General features: G+C 38.3%; 1 protein-coding gene across 2 annotated transcripts; it reads left to right on the top strand.

Moving 5' to 3' along the window:
* Window positions 1-572: 572 nt before the first annotated feature.
* abcc6b.2 (ATP-binding cassette, sub-family C (CFTR/MRP), member 6b, tandem duplicate 2) lies at window positions 573-20130 on the top strand. Of its 2 annotated transcripts, none has more exons than XM_043231322.1 (31): window positions 573-875; window positions 4929-5021; window positions 5775-5900; window positions 6429-6566; window positions 9924-10049; window positions 10161-10222; window positions 10324-10455; window positions 10630-10836; window positions 11716-11893; window positions 11969-12130; window positions 12521-12613; window positions 12916-13119; window positions 13208-13354; window positions 13427-13514; window positions 14327-14396; window positions 14509-14635; window positions 14718-14894; window positions 15041-15208; window positions 15651-15834; window positions 15924-15996; window positions 16090-16207; window positions 16513-16720; window positions 16810-17120; window positions 17206-17405; window positions 17491-17617; window positions 17716-17817; window positions 17933-18079; window positions 18163-18321; window positions 18399-18565; window positions 18647-18841; window positions 18928-20130. In XM_043231322.1, the coding sequence occupies exons 1-31, from the start codon at window positions 834-836 to the stop codon at window positions 19034-19036; spliced, it is 4440 nt and encodes a 1479-aa protein (XP_043087257.1). In that variant the 5' UTR covers window positions 573-833; the 3' UTR covers window positions 19037-20130. The 2 variants fall into 2 exon arrangements, with proteins under 2 accessions (XP_043087257.1, XP_043087249.1); XM_043231314.1 differs by having other exon boundaries at window positions 4929-5105.
* The last annotated feature ends 42 nt before the right edge of the window (window positions 20131-20172 follow it).

Raw genomic sequence — 20172 nt, 5'->3', positions numbered from 1 at the left:
TTTTATCACACTTAACCAGTACAATTCAATTGTGTATGCTGACCTATTTTGGTGGTGTGTTGGGTTGCCACTCGGTGTTACCCACGCTTTCTGTAAAAAACGCCTTGAGCTGGCTTTGTGTTTTTTTTTAACTATTTAAAAAACTTTAACTATTTATTTACCACAAATTATATTACTATATATACTCCATCAGTGTTCAATTAACTAAATAATGTCTAAAATCTGATATCGGACATGACGTAATATATTTTTTGAACAAACAAAAAAATAACTTTCAGTCAAGAACGCCAGTAGCCCGACTGAACCCCGCACGAAATGCCTTTACAACCACCTGTAAACAGCGCCTGCATTCCTTATTTGCCGTAAAACATTTTCTCCGTCCATTAAAAAGCAGCATGAAGGGTGGAAGGGTGGGGTCAGGGGAGTCTGCAGAAGCGAGACCTGAAGGAGAGAGGGGTGTGGCCACGTCTGCGGCGCTCTCATCTCCTCCAGGGGAGTGTCTGTGGTACTGTGACCTCGGCACACGTGGGCCGGAGCGACGAAAGAGAGCAGGGAAGATAGTTTTACAAAGTCTAAATCTTCCACCCACCTGGCAGGCCAGAGCTCATAAACAGGACAGTTACACAAACCTGGTGTCAGACTGTTGCTTTGACAAGACCGAAGTCAGGACACGGGAGGCTGGCTTACAAAAAAAAAGGGGCTGAAACATACACTCAGGCACAACTACTGTCAAACTCACTTACACTGCCAACAGAAACTACATAGAAAGGAGACTGGGACGCTGCTGAGTTCAGGGAGCAGGGATTTACTACAGCAAGGAGAGAAAAACCTGGATGGACACCCTCTGCAGTCTCAGTGGCCTGGACCCTCTCTGGGTGAGTTTCACATAAGTGATGGAGAGGGGTATGTAGCTCTATTCACACAAACACAATTCAATAGCCAGTTAAAATGTAAGAGGTTCAACAGTTTTTAAAAAAATGACTGCATGTTAGTGAGATAACGCAAGCTGTGTCTAGTCATCTGTTTTTGTTATTTATGACCCTTTATTCTTGTAAGTGATCGCGGTTTGAGAGTAACAGTCATTTGGGGTGAGTCACGCATTTTTTGACCAATGATTCATTGAATAAGATTGAATGAGGAATGTAATGTGGAACCTCAAATGTTCAGTTTTAAGGTCGCACTGTGTTACATGTGTGAGAACATATTTTTAAAATTGTGTAAAAAGATTATTTGTGCTCTTTAACATTCAAACAGCTGTACTCTGGTATCATTAAGAGTGCAGTTAATGTAACTGTACTTTAGCCCATATTTTGAACAATGATTACAGATTGGATGATAACCAGTGTTGGAATTCAGGTTAATAATAAAAGATTAATGTCCTCCTTCTCTTTTTTTGCTTTGTATAGTAGATCATTTTAAATCAGGTGTAGTGATATCGGTGTGTGAAAAAGCCGGGCAAATGTTGTTCCAGGCCCTGTGCCCACTAAGGTTCTCCATGGTATAGTGTAATCATTTAGCAATATTTACCATTTCACAATGACGGTGGATCAGATGATGCACAATCAGTAAGCGACCGCATTCTGTGGATGATTTCAAAATGCTACATTTGCATCCCATCTAACATGAAACCTTCTCGGTTCTGAAAAATTTGTAAACTAAATATTCTTGCTGCAATGTTAACAGAACAAGCATTCAGCGTTATCAGATATACAATTTCGACACGAAAATGACTCATACATTATCAGTCATTCAAAAGGGTTCACTATGAATGGGAGAAACAGCAACCGTTTTAAGTCTTCTAAATAAAAGCGCCATCACATCACTGCAGCTGCCATTCCCATGAAAACATGACTTGGGCTACACATTTTTAATGCTATTTGAGCATCATAATCAACATTCATTAAACGATTCGTGTCATATTTCTGTTATAGTTTTGAAAAGGTATGTAAATGCGGGTTTTGAAGTTTTTGAGATTTAGGTCTAGCTATTTTCTCATTCAGTGTTGGTCAGGCGTGCCTGAAATAGCTGCCTAAAATGTGGCCATTGAGTGAACCAACTTTCCTTAAAAAGGATTTTTGTGTAATCGTCTATGATGTTTCATTAGTTATAATTGCTTATTTAATCATTTTACTTTGTATTTTACTGTTGTTAGAATGTATTTTTGCCCAGTCCCGTGAAACCCAAGGAATGCTTTACAGAACATTTGTATAATCAAGGAAAATGTTTCTAAAAATGACAAAAAACATTAAATGTTCCAGAACTTATGAAAATACCATTTTAGGAACATAATGGGAACGGAAACCAAAGAACAACATTCTTAAAATATTAAACTGTTAGTTGGGAAAACGTGGAATGGGATGAAGAAGTCAAAGTCATAAGCTGTCTATTGACAGCAGCAATCTGGCTGAACCTTTTCGACCTTAAGTTAGACTAAGTTGTTATGGTTAGCGTGAGAGATTGTTATTAGCTTCCAACTGGCCATTTCCAAAAGAAGTGACCGGAGATTTGCAAGCCATCCTCGCAAATCTCCTCCAAATAAATCCAAACATCAGTTTTAAACTGTTTTTAAACATTATTTGTGCTGACCAGCCTACACTTGTCTGAACTCCTACACTTGCAGGAAGGGTACACACACCACTCTGAATCACTTCCTGAGACTGTGGTTGCCATTGGGTTTAGACCAGTGCAAACATAGTCTTGGAGGATGCAGGACGGGCAGAAGCTGGTGTCTCTATGCTTTATTGAACTCCTTGTGGAAAAGTGTGACTAGGCTCTGCCACGTGAACAAGAATCTCTTTCTCTTCCTGGGCCCAGACCGCAGTACACCTCCTCTTAGATAAGGACATATCTTGACCAAAACAACAGCATAACCAACCAGATGTCTCATCTTCAACCTGTAGTGTGTGTCAGATACTGGTCTAAATAAAGGTAACATTTTTGGAACACAAAAGGAACATTTTAGTGATAAATATTTTGGCCAGAATAAATGAATGAAATATCATAAAAGTGGTCCATGTGACTTTTATGCTATTATTGCCAACCTGATCTCATGGCATAAACGTACTTTGGTGCATTAATTAGCGAGGCATGTACATATCAATGCAGTTTCCGAAAGAAATGAACACTAGAGCAAGTAAAACTCTGACACCTTTTTTTCCTTTTCACACACATTTACAGAGTTTTAATTAATGAAAGTGTCATTTTCACACAATTACTTGAAGAACATCTTTAAAACAATATTAACATGCTGGGAGATTTGAAATTTGATGCTTTTGGATGTTAGCATCACACATATCTATGTGTTTTCACAGACGGTAGGTTTGTTCAGTAGCTCACAGAGATGTGCGAAGAGTTCCAGTTCAAATTCTATGTAAAAGGAAGTCAAAATGGCACAGTTGCATCAACAAATGTATTTTTATACCAGTTTTGCATCTGTTAACACTATTGAGTAGGTTTAGGGTTGGATTTGGTGTGGGGCATATTTCTATCATAATAGAGCATTAACTTTTAGCAACAGTCCACGGATATTTGAATTATGAACCATCACAATACATACCTATAACACTGTAATAGAAACGTGCCAGTGTCACATAATGAATCTGTTTTGTGCCTCTCAGTGGACATTTCTTATTGAAACTGCGGCGAAATGTTCAGTAAGGCACATAAAAGCGGTGTTGCAGAAAAAGTGTACAGAGCTACATATTTCTGAGATCAGATTAATTATTGTATATGAGTTCATTATTTTATGTGAGATAAAGACCATAAAAGTCAGTAATTGCTAAAACAACTCACCTTGGTGCATTCATGAGGAAAGCAAAAATGTTTTTAGTGATTTGTTCACAAACTGGACCAGTCCAGTCCTCAAAATTCCCTAACTAACAAAACAATACTGATAAAAAAAATACGTAAACTTCAAGCAATGGCTTTACTGCTGTATGTACTTGAGCAAAGAAGCTTGTAAGAATATGTGTTTGGTGCTCTTGGTCTTTCTCATGGTGCATATATATGGGGATTATACATTTTGGCTTACCAAAGGTACACTTGATATATACTGCCATACCACAGGACTTCTTCCAACCAGCATGCAGTATTTATCAGAGCTGTGCCATTGCCGAAATAACCACAGCATAAAACACAGCCAAACAAGTTCTCATCAGTCCAGAGAAAGAAAAAACAACAGCTCTACAGCTGCATTTGGACTTCAGCCTGTTTTCCAACATAGAAAGGCTAGAAATAACTGATGAGATAGAGTGTGAATTACTGATGTCTGAATAGAACAAACTTGTGAAATTTGACTTGAGAGAGAAGTCTTGGCAATGATGCCAAACTGGGATTTTGCCCAACTTTGATGTAATCAAAATGCACAGAACAGCATTTTTGCCACACACCACAGCTTTGCTTTGCTTAAAATATACACACAAATTCTGATATCACTCAGCAGAACCAATGTGCACAAACTGTTTCTTCATCAAATCAATATTTGTACACACTACGTGCTTTAAAATCTGCTCTGCTGCTGGCAATATGCTTCTTAGCAATATCTGTCAAAAACAGTGGAATATTGAAAGAAAATTAAATTTTTTCAATTCACTTAGCAAACAAGTAAAAGGATATTCAAAATGTTATTGCAAAAACTGTGAAGATTTATTACAAGAGTTTTACCTTTCACCTTTGTGCTACTTTACACAAATTGTCTGCTCTCACTCCAGAACTAATATAAATAACACCTAGATATTATGTACAGATGTAAAACACGCAGAGCCATTTGGGCTGAACAAACACTGGACAGTCAATGGAACTGAGGGTGAAAAGACTGAAACCTTCTAATAAGATGTAAAATGTGCGTAAAAAGTAGTTGTTAATGGTTAGATAATCGTGATGTAACAAGTTAACGAGTAAGGACTAATGGTTTAACATTGTGTTTTCAGGACTGGAATGTCACATGGTACACAGCACACCCAGACCTGACCCAGTGCTTCCAGCACACAGTACTGGTGTGGTTCCCCTGCTTCTATCTCTGGGTTTGTGCCCCTTTCTACTGCTTGTACCTCAGATTCTATGACAATGGACGCATATCTTTATCCAGCCTCTGCTGTGCCAAGACGGTGAGTCATACGGGTCATATTAAGACTTGACTTGACCTTCGTAGATTAGACCTGAATACAGCATCGATCAGCTGAAAAACTACTTTATGAAAATGTTTAAATGAGTGTTAAAGAGATAAAAGGTAGGAAAATGATTCTCTGGGAAGAAAAACAGATCATATCAGGTTCAGCACAGTTAACATGCAACTCAATTTTAAAAGAGTTACAGTACTGTTCAAAAGTTATGGGGAGAGTAATATATTCATTTATGACAAAAACATAATGTTGTGAAGTTGTTGTTTTTTTACTGTTCACCTTTTTTAATGTTTCTACAAAGATATTCTGCAACTGTTGATGTTAATGTAGATAATAATGTAATTAATGTAGATAATAATAAGAAATGTTTCTTGAGCACTATATTAGAATGATTTCTGGAGGATCACGGGAAGACTGTAGCAATGATGTTGAAAACACATCTTTATATCACTGCAAGAATGAACTACATTTTAAAATTCATTTAAAATTCATTTATTTTAAATCATAATAACATTAATAACATAATACCGTTTGTACTGTATTTTTAATCAAATGCAGCTAATACATTATACACCTCTTCTTTAAGTTAAAACGCTCGGGGGTTATGACATCTCAGTGTTGCGGTTAATGCTTACATGTCTGTTTGTGTCTTAGGGTTTGGGTCTCTGTCTGGCCTCCTTTGGTTTGCTGGAGATGGTCTATCTGCTGTTGGACAAGAGCAGAGACATAGAGCATCACATAGTCTTTCTCCTGAGCCCTATAATTCGCAGCCTTACCATGGTAAATCGCACAATAAAAATGAATATTAATTATATAAGTATAATGTATCAAATTATGCTGTATAGGATTTTTTCTATTATGGCTATTATAACCAAAACATGAAAATGTTTTCCAATGGGGCTCTTTCAGAGGATAGTTAAGATTTACGATCTGTTATATTTAAGCTTGAATGAACAAATCTCTTTGTGGCTAGACGTCTGGCAGAGGTTTCCTGAAGAGATCAGGATAAATAAGCTTCTTTTACCTCTGGTCAAAGCAGACAGCAGTGTCAACAGAGGTTGTAGTAAATGGCTTTCTTTTTTTTTCAGATCTGCCCAACATGATAAGTCAATTCTAAAGTCCTGACACAGACTAAACATTCACAGTAGTCTTTGCACACCAGTATAGAATCACTACATTTGGTTGAGAGATTTTTGTATCAACATGTCTAAGCTGCTTAATGGTATTCTGCCACGTTCATCTAGTATGTTTTGGATTTCTCAAATTGACCATGACTAGCATACTGACCGAAATACACTCTGTCTTCAGATACTGGCAGTATTGGTGATCCACTTGGAAAGGATGAGGGGCTTTCGTTCCTCCATCTTTCTTTTCCTGTTTTGGACGCTGGCCGTGATCTGCTCACTGGTGCCTCTCAGAGCCAACATACAAGCCATCATGGATGAGGTTTGTTCATTCCCAGTATATCCAACTGCTGTATAATATTTAACATTTACACTTAAAATAAGAACAACAGAGGTAATCAAAGCAACAAAGTATAAGTACTGTGACAAGTCCTGTATAGTATACCACAGTACACATGGCATTCTGACTGTCGAAATCTTCTACTTGGATTAGAAATAACTGAAAATAAAAAATGAAGAGACATTTTGGCAGACCCGACTTCCCAGACCTGAATCTAAGAGTACACTTAAAATCTTAAATCTGAAATTAAACAGGAAGTTTTAGCATTTAACATGAATAAATAACATGAAAATTACACTTATTGTACTTGGCTAAATGCTGCTGCCAATATAATTTGTAATTATTACAAAATATGATACTAAATTGGAAAAGTACAAAATGGAAGCATTTATACTTGCAGTCACAGACTATTACCTATTTTTGTACTGTTTTAACAGCCATTAATGGTGCTTTGAGACTATAAAAGAAATAAGTGAATTTGACTTGTTGCCCTAAACTCTGAAGCTCCGTTCCTATGCTGTGTTTATGCACGCGTAACATGGGCCCTCTCATGGTTTTTTTTTAATGAATGTTACTCAATAAGACTCTCTAAATTTATCTGTGTTGTGTCTGAGAGTCTTACAGCGGTGCGTAAACAGAGTGCTTACAGATGGTGCTGTTCTCAGCACTGACGTCTGGGCAGCCTGTCGGTTTTCCCTTTCCAGTTCCCTCAATGCCCTCTTTGTCTGGAGCTGAGGCTGTGCTGCGACCATGTCACATCAGAGCTGGTGCTTTTCCAGACAGATAGGAGAAGCCGCATACGTCTGCGGATCCCCATACTTTTCCCTCAGTCTGTCTGTCTCTTGCCTGCTGCGATGCTCCCACTCCATAATTATTTCACTGCATCTTGTCAAAGACGCAACAATCAACGTCTTGACACTGGAGAGGGAAATATACATGCAACTCACACGCAGACACAGGCACACATACTGAGCGTGGAATATATAATCTTTAAGGCTATGTGCATATTTTGCTGATGAATATCGATGACAGCGTAGACTCAACCCATCGACAATTCACTTCACAACTGTCTGCAAATTAAAAAAGCAACTTAATTTTCATTTAATTCCCAGTAATCAAGATCCAAAATTTTCTGAATCATTCACTGAAATTTGCTAACTGATTCAACAGCTTATTATAAAAAAAAAAATTCATTTGAAAAGTTCATTCGTCGTCATTATTGTGTCTCATGGTGCCTCTTTACATCAATACAGGTTTTAGTGAAATGTAGTGGAGTTTCAAGATGTTAACCTTTGCAGTATACTGAAGTAAAAGCGAAAGTTTGAAAACATATAACTAAACTAAAATGTGGGCTCCTTAAGTACAGTAAGAAAGTAAAAATACAGTAAGGAAATGTAAAAAACCAATAATGAAGCCTCGTACAGCTCAGTGATGACAGTCCATACGTTTACACAGGAACTGAAGCTTGGTTTGTGGTGGGATCTGTTGTGATCTAAATGAGATCTGTGCCAATGGGCAGTGGGTCCAACAGCAACAGCAAAACAACCAGCGCTTGGTCCTCTCATACCACACTGTGGGAGGATATGTTCCCTGACCAGTTTGAGTTTCTCCAAACTGTTTAAGCGTACAGTGTGGCGGACAAATAATCACAGTATCCAGCGTTGTGGTATCCAGAGATTGGACTGTGACCATTTGAGTAAATTAAGCTTGTGTTTACATATTCTTAAAGAGGCCACTTTCTCTCGTGTCATGGCCATTTGACACAGTTTCTGTCAGAAGCCCGTAGAAATGGATGCCCTCGGTGGCCCTGTAAAACTTTCAATAGCAATTCAGGGCCTCTGGCAGGCCGGCTGTTTTAAACCTAAAACCCTGACCTCAGCATATTTTCTCTTGAACCTTGTATCGAGCACCACACAAACAGCTCAAACACAGCAAGATGAAACTTTGTCCTGAAAAACAAGTGAGAATACTGTAAAACAATAACAAACAGAAGCATTACTTATACGTAGAAATAGAACTTGTTAAATATTTAAACAATTCATTTAAATTTTACATTATTCAAATAGATTGAAGATCAGATCCAAGTATGTCAGTATTAGAAGTAGTTTCAATTGAATGCTTACTGAATACTAATACAGACAACCTCTATACTCTTAGAAGCTCTTAATGACTGTGAGTTTGGGTTTGTTGGCATAAATGTGTGTCTGTGGTCTGTATTTTTTTTGCCAGGATTTAGAAGCGTTCATAAAAAGGTTTGTTGTGTAATTAATCCTGGTTTGATGGAACATTTAAGCCATTATAATAAGCTGAGGTTTGAAAGGAAGGGAGGGGAACAGCAGGCAACATCCCCAAAAGAACACTCCCCGCTTTAGCCACCAGTCCCGCCTCCGCACAATGCGGTGAGACAAAGTGGGCGGCTGATCTCAGATCAGTCCTGGTGCATGGGCAGACGGAAGAGAAAATATGGATATGATCCCACAGGAAGCATGCAGCTTATGTGGTTATGACTCCTTGGGAAATCCCTGGCAAATGTGCCCAGTTGGTCCTCTCCACAGAAGGGGAGAATCAAAACATTGAGCGTTATTTAATAATTCATTTGTCACATAATTCAATTTGTTGCAGAAAACAAGAGTTTATTACAGCTTAGGCCAAGGTTTTTAATATGCATAAATACATTGTGATCCTGGACCACAAACCCTGGCATAAATAGCACCGATAGCACTGCCGGATATATGGAGCAATAGCCAAGAATAGGTCAGAATTATAGAGCAAAAAATCATTAGGTTAAGGTTATGTTCCATGAAAATATTTAGTAAATTTCCAACCATAAATATATCAAAACTTTTTTTTTTTAATTAGTAATATTCATTGCTAAGACTTTAACAACTTTAAAGGCGATTTTCTCAAAGTTTAGATTTTTTTTTTCCACAACAGATTTATAGTTGTATCTGGGCCGAATATTGTATCCTAACAAACTATACGTTCATAAAGCTTATTTATTTAGCTATATGATGATGTATAAATCTCTTTCAAAAAATGTATGGTTTTGTGGTCCAGGATCATGTCAATTTGATGCAATATTTAAGCTATAAAACAATATCAAAGAGTTCAATATGAAAGATTCTGGGTTTTTTTCTGGGGTGTGATGGGCAAAAATTGCAGTTTAAAGAGGAGGGACATAGACAATAATAAATGTTATATACTAGTTTATCTAACATTATATAAAAAAATAACTGAAAATTCTTCCCATTGCTGTAGTATAAGTGTACCATATTCATGCAATATTTTGTTCCTCACTGCTGTCTACATTCTGCTCATAACCAGTTATGTGTGTCACAGGGTTTCTCTGCAGATGCGATGAGATTCGTGGCATTTTTCACATTCTTCTCTCTCCAGTTGGCTCAGCTCATCCTCAGCTGTTTCGCCGATCAGCACCCAGCGACTTTCAAACCTGTATATGTAAAGGTACATGTTTGGTACATGCCTACCATGCTATTGTGGCATTTTTTTAAATGAGTAAACATATATTTGAAACATAGTGAAAAATAATACCTGGACATACTATTTGTCCACTAGAACCCTTGTCCAGTTGAGGATGCTTCATTCCTTTCAAAAGTATTGTTCTGGTGGTACGGCAGGTAGAGTCATTTTTTGCCTCTGATTTTACTGACTTCTTGTAAAGATCTGCAGAATAAAAACCCATGAGATACTGAGAAACACATATATTTGTGCCCCACAGTTTGGTGGTAAAGGGCTACCGTTCACCTTTACAAGCTGAAGATCTCTGGTCTCTACGAGAAGAGGACACTTCTGAAAAAATCATTTGTGATCTGGAGAAAGAGTGGGCCAAGCAGTGGGCCAAAATGCAACAGTAAGACACCTGCCCTTTCACTAACTGTCCATTATTGGCCTCTTCATAACTACTGATTATTTGTATTATTAATTAACAAAACACTTCTTTACTTTGTTAAAGCAATGATTGCACAATAATATACCCCCAGAGACTAACGTCTGGATAAAAATGTGTGTTCTCCTTCAAACACAGGCAAGAGTGTGCTCTGAATGGAGCGCAAGCTCTTGGTTATAAACTGAGTGAGCAGACACAGCTGCTTAGAAAACTTCATAAAGAACAAAGCTCGGGCTTCTGTCTGCTCCGGACCCTAGCCAAAAATTTTGGCCCTTACTTTCTGACTGGAACTCTCTGTCTGGTCATTCAAGATGCCTTCATGTTCTCCATACCACAAGTGTTAAGGTGAGTGACGCATTAATGCGGTTATGGCATGTAAAATGAAGCTGTATATAGTATAAGATAACTGTTTAAAAGTTTGACAATGGTAAGACTTAATATATTTAAAAGAAGCAATTTATGTTCAACAAGGCTACATTTGATTAAAAATGAATTAAAATGACTATTCCCCTTTAAAAGAAAAATATAAAAAATATCTAATATATATATAATATATATATTATGTAATTTATTAAAAACTAAAAGGATGCTTTCATAATATAATGCTTTCAAAATAATTTATTCAGACTTTTTGCATTTGGGAAATATCTTAAAGTGGCAGTTTTCAATGTTATTTTATCAAAAAAACACATGCCTGGATGCAAATGTAGAGCAAGACCTTTAGCACACAGCTGTAAAGCGAACTTGATGAACTTTCTCAGTTTTGAGTGTGAACTCCTGGCACAGACTGTTAACAGCACATCCTGCTGTGGTTCAGCCACACACTGTTAATTATGTCCCAAGCACCACGAGTCCACAACACTTTGGAGAGTCTGCTCACTGCAGCATCATATTCTTTGCGGCTGAGCTGTAGCTCAGAAGAAACTGGATTTGGATCATCAAACTAAGCCACTATTGAGAGCAGCGGTGGGTTCACTGCTCCAGAAGCACAGGAATTGTTTCACTCTGAGAAACTTTGATGCGTGGAGATAATACTGGACTAGAAAGGCAGATTTTTACAGTCATTAAATATATTCACATTACATTTTCTTTAGGTTTGGCTTATGTTTGCTATGCTTAAGAGTTAGACAAACTAAATAATGCTAAACTCAAACTGTATTTACAAAACTGGTGCGCCATTATTTGGGTCTCAATAAATGACAATACGTGTTTCTTTTTCTTTAGTCTACTGCTTGGCTTTGTGAGAGATGAAGACGCCCCCTTGTGGAAGGGTTACCTCTTTGCCTTCTTGATGTTCCTGTTGTCTTGTCTGCAGTCCCTGTTCAACCATCAGTACATGTATACGTGCTTCACAGTAGGCATGAGGGTTAAAACTGCAGTTATGGGCCTAGTGTACAGGAAGGTAGGCCTTTGAACTATTTGTTAGCAAATGCAAAGATGCATATAATGTTTCTCACACTCATTCTGGTCTCCACAGTCTCTGGTCATCAGCAGCGCGGCCCGCAGAACGTGTACAGTTGGAGAGATAGTGAATTTGGTTTCAGCTGACACCCAGAAACTCATGGATTTTGTGGTGTACTTCAACGCAGTGTGGTTGGCCCCGATTGAAATCGCCTTGTGTCTTTTCTTCCTCTGGCAGGTGAGAACAGATGATGGTTATTTTGTGGATGTTGGATTGTTATACGGTCAGGAAAAAATATACACAATATTGTATCTTTAGGGCAACTTGGTCCTGGAAAATTTGTCCCTGCAGAGTTTAGATCCAATCCTAATTAAATGCACCTTAACCAGCTAATCAAGGTCTAACTAGACACACTACAAAGGCAGGTGTGTTGTTGCAAGTTGGAGCTAAACTCTTCAGTTAGAAGACCCCAGCTTTAGGGGTACTGGGATAGCTTAGTACCTTTATAAAGTACAACTATTAGGTACTAATTACCCCAGTGTCAAGCTATTATACCCATATTTTGTACAATATTTCTGAGATCACAGATCTAAAATTCATTAGTTGAACTGTTTCACCCCTGTATAGCGCCTCGGTCCATCTGCATTGGCTGGTATCGCCACTGTAATACTCATCTTCCCTTTGAATGGGTTCATTGCCAAAATGAGAAGCAAACTGCAGGTACAGTCTCTACTGTTCAATTCAGTCAAATTTCTATGATGATATTCGTGCTGTGGCAACTGAGGTTCATGCCTACGAATGATTTAAAACACGAGCATGTGGGACAGTGCGCCCTTTGATTCTCTGATGTAATGAACTTGGTAGAAACCACAGGATTTTGCTTTGTCGTAAAATTGAAATGTCTTTATTTGCCTGGTCTCAAACATCCAAAGAATTGAAACTCGCCCATATTGGTTTCTGTCTGGTCTCGTAAACACGTTTGCTTGCGTGATTCTCAGTTCGCATCTGTTTGCTGCTCTCAGGAAGTCCAGATGAAGTACATGGACGGACGAATAAAGCTTATGAACGAGATCTTGAGCGGAATAAAGATCCTGAAGTTTTATGCCTGGGAGAATGCCTTCAGAGAACGTGTTCTTGGCTATAGGGAAAAAGAGCTTAATGCTCTGAAGAAGTCTCAGATCCTATACTCCATATCAATTGCCTCCTTCAACTCCTCAACTTTTTTGGTACATTTCATCATCGTCATCATCTTAACACATTCATTTAATCCTAACAACTGAAGAGTTATATCATGTATGCCCACTTTGCCTTTAGATTGCATTTGCCATGTTCGGGGTGTATGTGCTGATTGATGACAAGCATGTTCTGGATGCTCAGAAGGTCTTTGTGTCCATGGCTCTTATCAATATTCTCAAAGCTCCACTCAGTCAGCTGCCCTTTGCAATGAGCACTACCATGCAGGTGAGCAACAAACATTTGAACGCTTATGTATTTATACTTTTGAAGATAACTTTGTTTCTTCTTGTTTCTAAGGCCGTGGTTTCTCTCAAACGCCTCGGGAAGTTTCTCTGTCAAGACGAGCTGAAACTGGATAGTGTGGACAGAGCTCCCTACAATCCTGGTGAGTGCATTAGCGTGTCATTGATTTCAGACCATGCTCTGACATACAGCAGCTTATAAACAGACCAACAGTTATACATATTGAACAATACAATGACTTTTCCCTATTAATGTGATGGTGGAGTTTTATTTCAAAATGCCATAACAAAATCTGGCATGCCAAGAACAAAAATAATGAATTACTAATCTGCCAAAAAGACCCACCTTGTAGAATATTTTTCCAGTTATTCTGCAAGAAAAGCTTATTTGAATTTAAAAGCTGTAATTCGGCAAACACTACAAGGAAATTGTGCGGCTATGAGGTGGGTGTTGGTAGTGGTTGAAATGCGCATGATGACTTCATGCAGCGGTTAAAGGGGATTTTCAGCTTTGGGGCTGTAATTATATTTATATAAGTTTCCACATTTTTGTGTGTTAAAGGTCTATTTTAAAACAGATTTATTAAAAATACAGCTTTTTATATTAAAGGGCAAAAAGAAGTTTTTATGAAAATCTATAATTAATAACAGCCATGTGAATAATAATAATAATATCTCATGGATTCTTTTTAAATAATAATAGAAATGTATTACCTTAAATATCTATCATCAGCCTGTCGCATCATTAATGTGCTGAATTGTTTTATGGGCCTCAAATGCCACACATACATAAAGAGTTCACCCAAAAATGAAATTTCTGTGATCATTTGCTCACCTTCAAGTCAAATCTATTTCTTCCAAACATATAAATCGTATAGAAAATAACAGAAAATTGGAATGCCATGAGTGCATAAGTAATAAAAAATATCACCTCTTTATTTCCTCCGTCTGTCAGACATTGATGGTGTTGTTATTGACAACGGCTCTTTCAGCTGGTCTAAAGATAGCACACCCTGTCTCAAAAGGTAGGTGCCACTGAATACATTTATAACTTACTGTAATTTGAAATACATGCTGAAAGATCTCAGTAGGTTCACTATTCCTAAACAAAGATCTGGCAATGGTCATTTTCCTCAGGATCAATGTCAAAGTACAGCAGGGTTCACTGGTGGCTGTGGTAGGTCACGTGGGCAGTGGAAAATCCTCTCTTCTGTCTGCGATGTTGGGAGAAATGGAAAAGAAAAGTGGCCATGTCAGAGTATCGGTAAATCCTTTAAAAAATGACTAAAAATATACTGGCATCAATTACATATTCCACATATAAGTTTTCTAACACCTTCTTTTAGGGCTCTGTGGCTTACGTGCCTCAGCAAGCATGGATCCAGAACGCCACTCTCAAAAGCAACATTTTGTTTGGACGTGAGAGAAAAGACTGCTGGTACCAGAAAGTGTTAGAGGCCTGTGCTCTTCTACCAGACCTGGAGATCCTACCTGCAAGAGATGCCACAGAGATTGGGGAGAAGGTAAACAAGAATGATTCTTACAAAACAAACATCACCCAATAATGTAAAAAGGCATAAAATATAATTAATTTTTAAATATCAAATGTGCAGGGTATTAGCGGGGTATCATGAGTAATTACATGACTACATTTTTACAATGTTCACAGGGTTTGAATTTGTCCGGGGGTCAGAAACAGAGAGTGAGTCTGGCACGTGCAGTATACAGGAAGGCTGATGTCTACCTGCTGGATGATCCCTTGTCAGCTGTGGATGCACATGTGGGTCAGCACATCTTTGAAAAAGTCATTGGACCTAATGGCGTTCTTAAAAATAAGGTAAAACGTTTAATGTGATTTTAAAGGTTAGTTCTAAAACTGAAAATTCTGTCTTAATTACCTTCATGTCAAATTCAACTTGTGTTTCGAAGATAAACAAAGGTCTTATGGGTTTGGAATGACATGAGGATGAGAAAAATCATTCCAGATTCAACATTTAAAATTATCCCTTTAAATTCGAATATGTCAAATTGCTACATATTACACTGAAGAAGCAAAAAGGATACAGAATTGCAAATTGAATATAAATGTAAAGGAAGCAGAAATTGTTAACTGTAATTTAGCAAATTTCTCTTCCTGTCATTCCAATTAAAATTTGCAGAATATAGAAGCATAGAACATAGAAGCTTTTGAATAAAAAAATGTGTTTCCACCTTTCAGGCTTAAAAAAAGCAAATTAGATAGCTTGCTTGATTATGCTCTCCAATGCTTGCTAAAACAGACACGTATTCTGGTGACCCATGGGCTGAGCTTCCTACCCCAGGCTGACCTGATTGTGGTGATGGAGGATGGAGAAATCACAGAGATGGGCTCTTACACTGAGCTTTTAAGCAGGAAGAATGCCTTTGCAGACTTTGTTAAAGCTTTTTCTGTTAGCGAACGCAAGGAAAGTGCTACCCATAAAGGTAAGCTAAAACAGCAATTGCCTGATGAATTACTACAGCATTACTTTTATATATTGACAGAGTTAAAAAGCTGATTTGCATTGTTTTAGGGACCAGAAAATCACTATCTCGTCTCAGCATGACAGATTTCTCTATTGACCTCTCCCAGGAGCAACTCATCAGGTAAAAGTAACCAAGTTTTGAAACTGAAAAAGAAAAAGACAACGTTAATGAAGATCACATATTTACCCTGTATTTCAATTTTGTTTAATGAAGTGGGGACATGGGAAGTGCCAGTATACAAACCATGGAGGCCATATCTGACACAAAACAGGAGCAGGATCAAGAGGAAGTTGGGAAACTCACCCAGGCTGACAAAGCTCATACAGGCCGAGTAAGTAATGGAGTCACATCCACAGACATTTCAAACAATGTGTAGACACATCCAAATATACCTTACCACGTAACATAACACCAAAGACCAAAGATTTAGAGTGGCAATTCAGTTTTAAAGTTCAGCTACAGGTCAGTGACAAAAGCTTCAGATGCTCTCAGGTCACCACAGAGATCTAATTTTAACCCCTGATTACAGGTCTTTGAGCTTCATTGTTCCAAACACCATAATATAGCCTGAACGTGCACTATATCATCCAAAGTGTAATTCCTCACACACTCTTCTCAATAATTGGTCGCACATAGGTGAAACTGGAGATGTATGTGGAGTACTTCAGGACCATCGGCTTGGCCTTCATCATCCCCATCATCTTTCTATACGCGTTCCAGCAAGCTGCATCATTGGTGTACAACTACTGGCTAAGCCTGTGGGCTGATGACCCGGTTGTTAATGGAACACAGATTGATACAGATCTGAAACTTGGTGTTTTTGGTGCTCTCGGCTTTGCACAAGGTCCAAAATCCTTTGTGTTCCTTAATCTTCATTGAGAATCCTTGGACTTTGTACTGTTCTTGATCATTAACTGTGTTGTTGTGTTGCAGGAATTGCATTTTTTAGCACTACTGTAGCCATATCACTTGGAGGAATAATTGCATCTCGGCATCTTCATTTGGACCTTCTCAACAATGTACTTCACTCTCCTATGTCATTCTTTGAGAGTACACCCAGTGGTAACCTTCTCAATCGCTTCTCTAAAGAGATAGACGCCATCGACTGCATGATCCCTGATGGGCTAAAGATGATGCTGGGCTATATGTTCAAACTTCTGGAGGTTTGCATTATCGTGCTGATGGCGACTCCTTTTGCAGGAGTGATCATATTGCCACTGACTCTGCTCTATGCCTTTATCCAGGTATGCTACTATCCAGGACTGCTCAGCATGTAAAAAAATCATAACAAGTCACACCAGTTTGACACGTAATCTTCTGTGTTTTCAGAGTTTCTATGTGGCCACATCCTGCCAGTTGCGTAGACTAGAGTCGGTGAGTCGATCACCCATCTATACTCATTTCAATGAGACAGTCCAAGGAGCTGGAGTAATTCGGGCCTTTGGAGAACAGTCTAGGTTTATCCTGTTGGCTAACGGTCAAGTGGACCACAATCAAACATCCTATTTCCCAAGATTTGTGGCAACCAGGTCAGATTCAGTCTCAGCTTATTCATGCTTTGTATGATGTAATCCATTCTAACTATATGCAATTTTTTTAATGTTATTCCAATAGGTGGCTGGCAGTAAATCTAGAGTTCCTGGGTAACTTACTGGTCCTTTCTGCATCTATTCTCTCTGTTATGGGAAGGGCAACTTTAAGCCCTGGAATTGTGGGACTGGCTGTGTCGCATTCTCTTCAGGTAGGAAACTTGTCAAAAAAGTCCTTGAAAATCTTCAGACAACCAAATATTAGGCAAGTCTATTAGGCAACAACTTCTCAAGAAAAATTTTATTGCAGGTTACTGGGATCTTGAGCTGGATTGTAAGGGCATGGACAGATGTAGAAAATAACATTGTGTCTGTTGAGCGAGTGAAGGAATACGCAGAAACAGCAAAAGAGGTACTTTTGGTCTGAAAGCTGATTTTTTTTCTCCCCCATAAATTACTTTATATAAAGCGACCATATTATATTTTTACATTCATTCTTGAGGTCACTAAGTCTTGGGTTTTCACAGGCACCATGGGCAATCGAGGACAGTTCACTCCCATTAGACTGGCCCAGATCCGGATCTATTGGATTCCAGAAATATGGACTTCAGTACCGCAGGGGTCTTGACTGGGCCTTAAAAGAAATTTCCCTCAGTGTTAATGAGAGAGAAAAAGTAATTATAACATCTAAACACATTGTGCCATAGCTGTGCTTTATTTTTTACTACATTCTAAGCAATTTGCTTAATGCGTTTAGGTTGGAATTGTTGGAAGAACAGGGGCAGGAAAATCATCTCTTGCTCTCGGAATTTTCCGGATCCTTGAGGCGGCAAAAGGAAAGATTTTTATAGATGGGATAAATATTGCAGAGATTGGACTGCATGAACTGAGGTCTCGTATCACCATCATCCCACAGGTACACCGGAAGATGGAAAAACAAATCAAATACCTTGACAAATGCACAGTGTTTTATTTTCAACTTTTTCCCTCAAGGATCCAGTACTGTTCTCTGGTTCCTTGCGTATGAATCTAGACCCCTTTGATGGCTACACTGACGAGGAGGTCTGGAGAGCTCTGGAACTCGCACATCTCAAGAACTTTGTGTCTGGCCTGCCTGACAAACTCAACCATGAGTGTTCAGAAGGAGGAGAGAATCTCAGGTACAAACCCCTTCTCAACTATGTTTATTTAATCATTTAATTGTTATCTGATATGACCGTTTCTGATATTCTGGGCTTCAGTTTGGGTCAGCGGCAGCTGGTTTGCCTGGCTCGAGCTCTCCTGAGGAAGACCAAGATTCTGGTTTTGGATGAAGCCACTGCAGCTGTAGACCTGGAGACAGACAATTTGATACAGTCTACTATCAGAACTCAGTTTGAGGACTGCACTGTTCTGACCATCGCACATCGTCTCAACACCATCATGGACTACACTAGGTATAACATTTTTTTATTTTTAAGAAAAATATGGTTATGATTGCTGACAATGTTCAAACTCAATCCCATTTATCTGTTCCCAACAGAGTGATTGTGATGGACAGAGGGCACATCACAGAAATGGACTCTCCAAATAATTTGATTTCTCAGTGTGGTCAGTTCTATCGAATGTGCCAGGAGGCTGGGCTAGTTTGAACATTCACTGCCAGAGGAACCATCAATGACAAAATCATCTCTTCACTCAGGAGAGACTATAAAAATGGTGCAAAAATCTCACAAACGCACCTGCTCAGACTACCTGAAATGTTTCCTCACAGAACTTACTAAAGGGCATATCTTGCCTTCTCTAACGAGAGAATCACAAAGCTCAGGGTGAAGAGGTTTTGCCAGTAATAGCTGTTCAGTGGCTGGTTGCAACAGTCATCTAATTTTTCTTCTTCAAGACTGTTCATATGTTTTTAGATTCAGTTATGAAAAGGTAGACTGGTTTTACTTGTATTGGAAAAGTAAGACTGATATCCCCTCTGCAATTTCTAGTTGGTCAAACTAGTAATAAGACATGGTATTAACATGGTGGCTAAAGTTATGCAACTGGCCCCGGGTGTGCACGTTTTCTCCAGTATTACAGACATGGTGTGCTTCAGCATTCTCCTGTTGATTCTTTAACTGAGTTGTGAGGCGCTAAAACAGGCTGATCCCTTTATGTCGACAACAGTCTCATCGCAGAATACAAAGACTTGAATAATGTTATCTTGCCATAGAAGTGTTCAGTAGGTTAATATAATGCCCACTTCAGATAGTCAGACCATGCACAGCCATGTTCAACACCTCTCACTGCTGTCAAAAGTGAACATTTGTGGAATTTTGTTTGTTGTTGTAGATCTTGGCATAACACAGCTAAAGAATTAGGCATAGTTATACTTGAACCTTTTCAGGTTATTATAAGAATTTATTAATTACTATATCAGCACATTAAACCTTAAATTCCCATAATGGTGAAAGATGCATCTATATTTATGAAGTGAGAAAGATCTGTTCATGTTAAAAACAATGCAACACCCACTCATCCTTACTCTGATTTCGTTTGTGTGTCTCTGTATTAATACTATTATTGTTTTCTTTATCTAAAACTTTAAGTTTGTATTTATGTATTTTGTACTGTATAATAAGTGTATTTTTATATATTTAAAACATTTCCATGCACACTACATGAGTGACTATCAAACTTGAAAATGTTTTTTTTCCTGAACAGCTTCAGTAAAATAAATGTTTGTAGTAGTGATCAGAAACTGTTTTCCTTCTCACTCTGACAAAAAAAATTTGAAACCCTG

The sequence above is a fragment of the Puntigrus tetrazona genome, chromosome 3, assembly GCF_018831695.1.
Source record: "Puntigrus tetrazona isolate hp1 chromosome 3, ASM1883169v1, whole genome shotgun sequence".
Lineage (NCBI taxonomy): Eukaryota > Metazoa > Chordata > Actinopteri > Cypriniformes > Cyprinidae > Puntigrus > Puntigrus tetrazona.
The sequence above is the reverse complement of the archived record's forward strand: the minus strand, read 5'-3'. Positions and strand labels throughout refer to the sequence as shown.

What these genes read in the sequence shown, in the direction of transcription:
- abcc6b.2 (XM_043231314.1), top strand. Translation starts at nt 834, where the DNA reads ATGGACACCCTCTGCAGTCTCAGTGGCCTGGACCCTCTCTGG. An exon ending in GTGGCCTGGACCCTCTCTGG is followed by an intron (nt 876 to 4,928) that starts GTGAGTTTCACA and finishes TTGTGTTTTCAG; the next exon opens with GACTGGAATGTCACATGGTA. An exon ending in ATGGCGTTCTTAAAAATAAG is followed by an intron (nt 15,209 to 15,650) that starts GTAAAACGTTTA and finishes TTGCTAAAACAG; the next exon opens with ACACGTATTCTGGTGACCCA.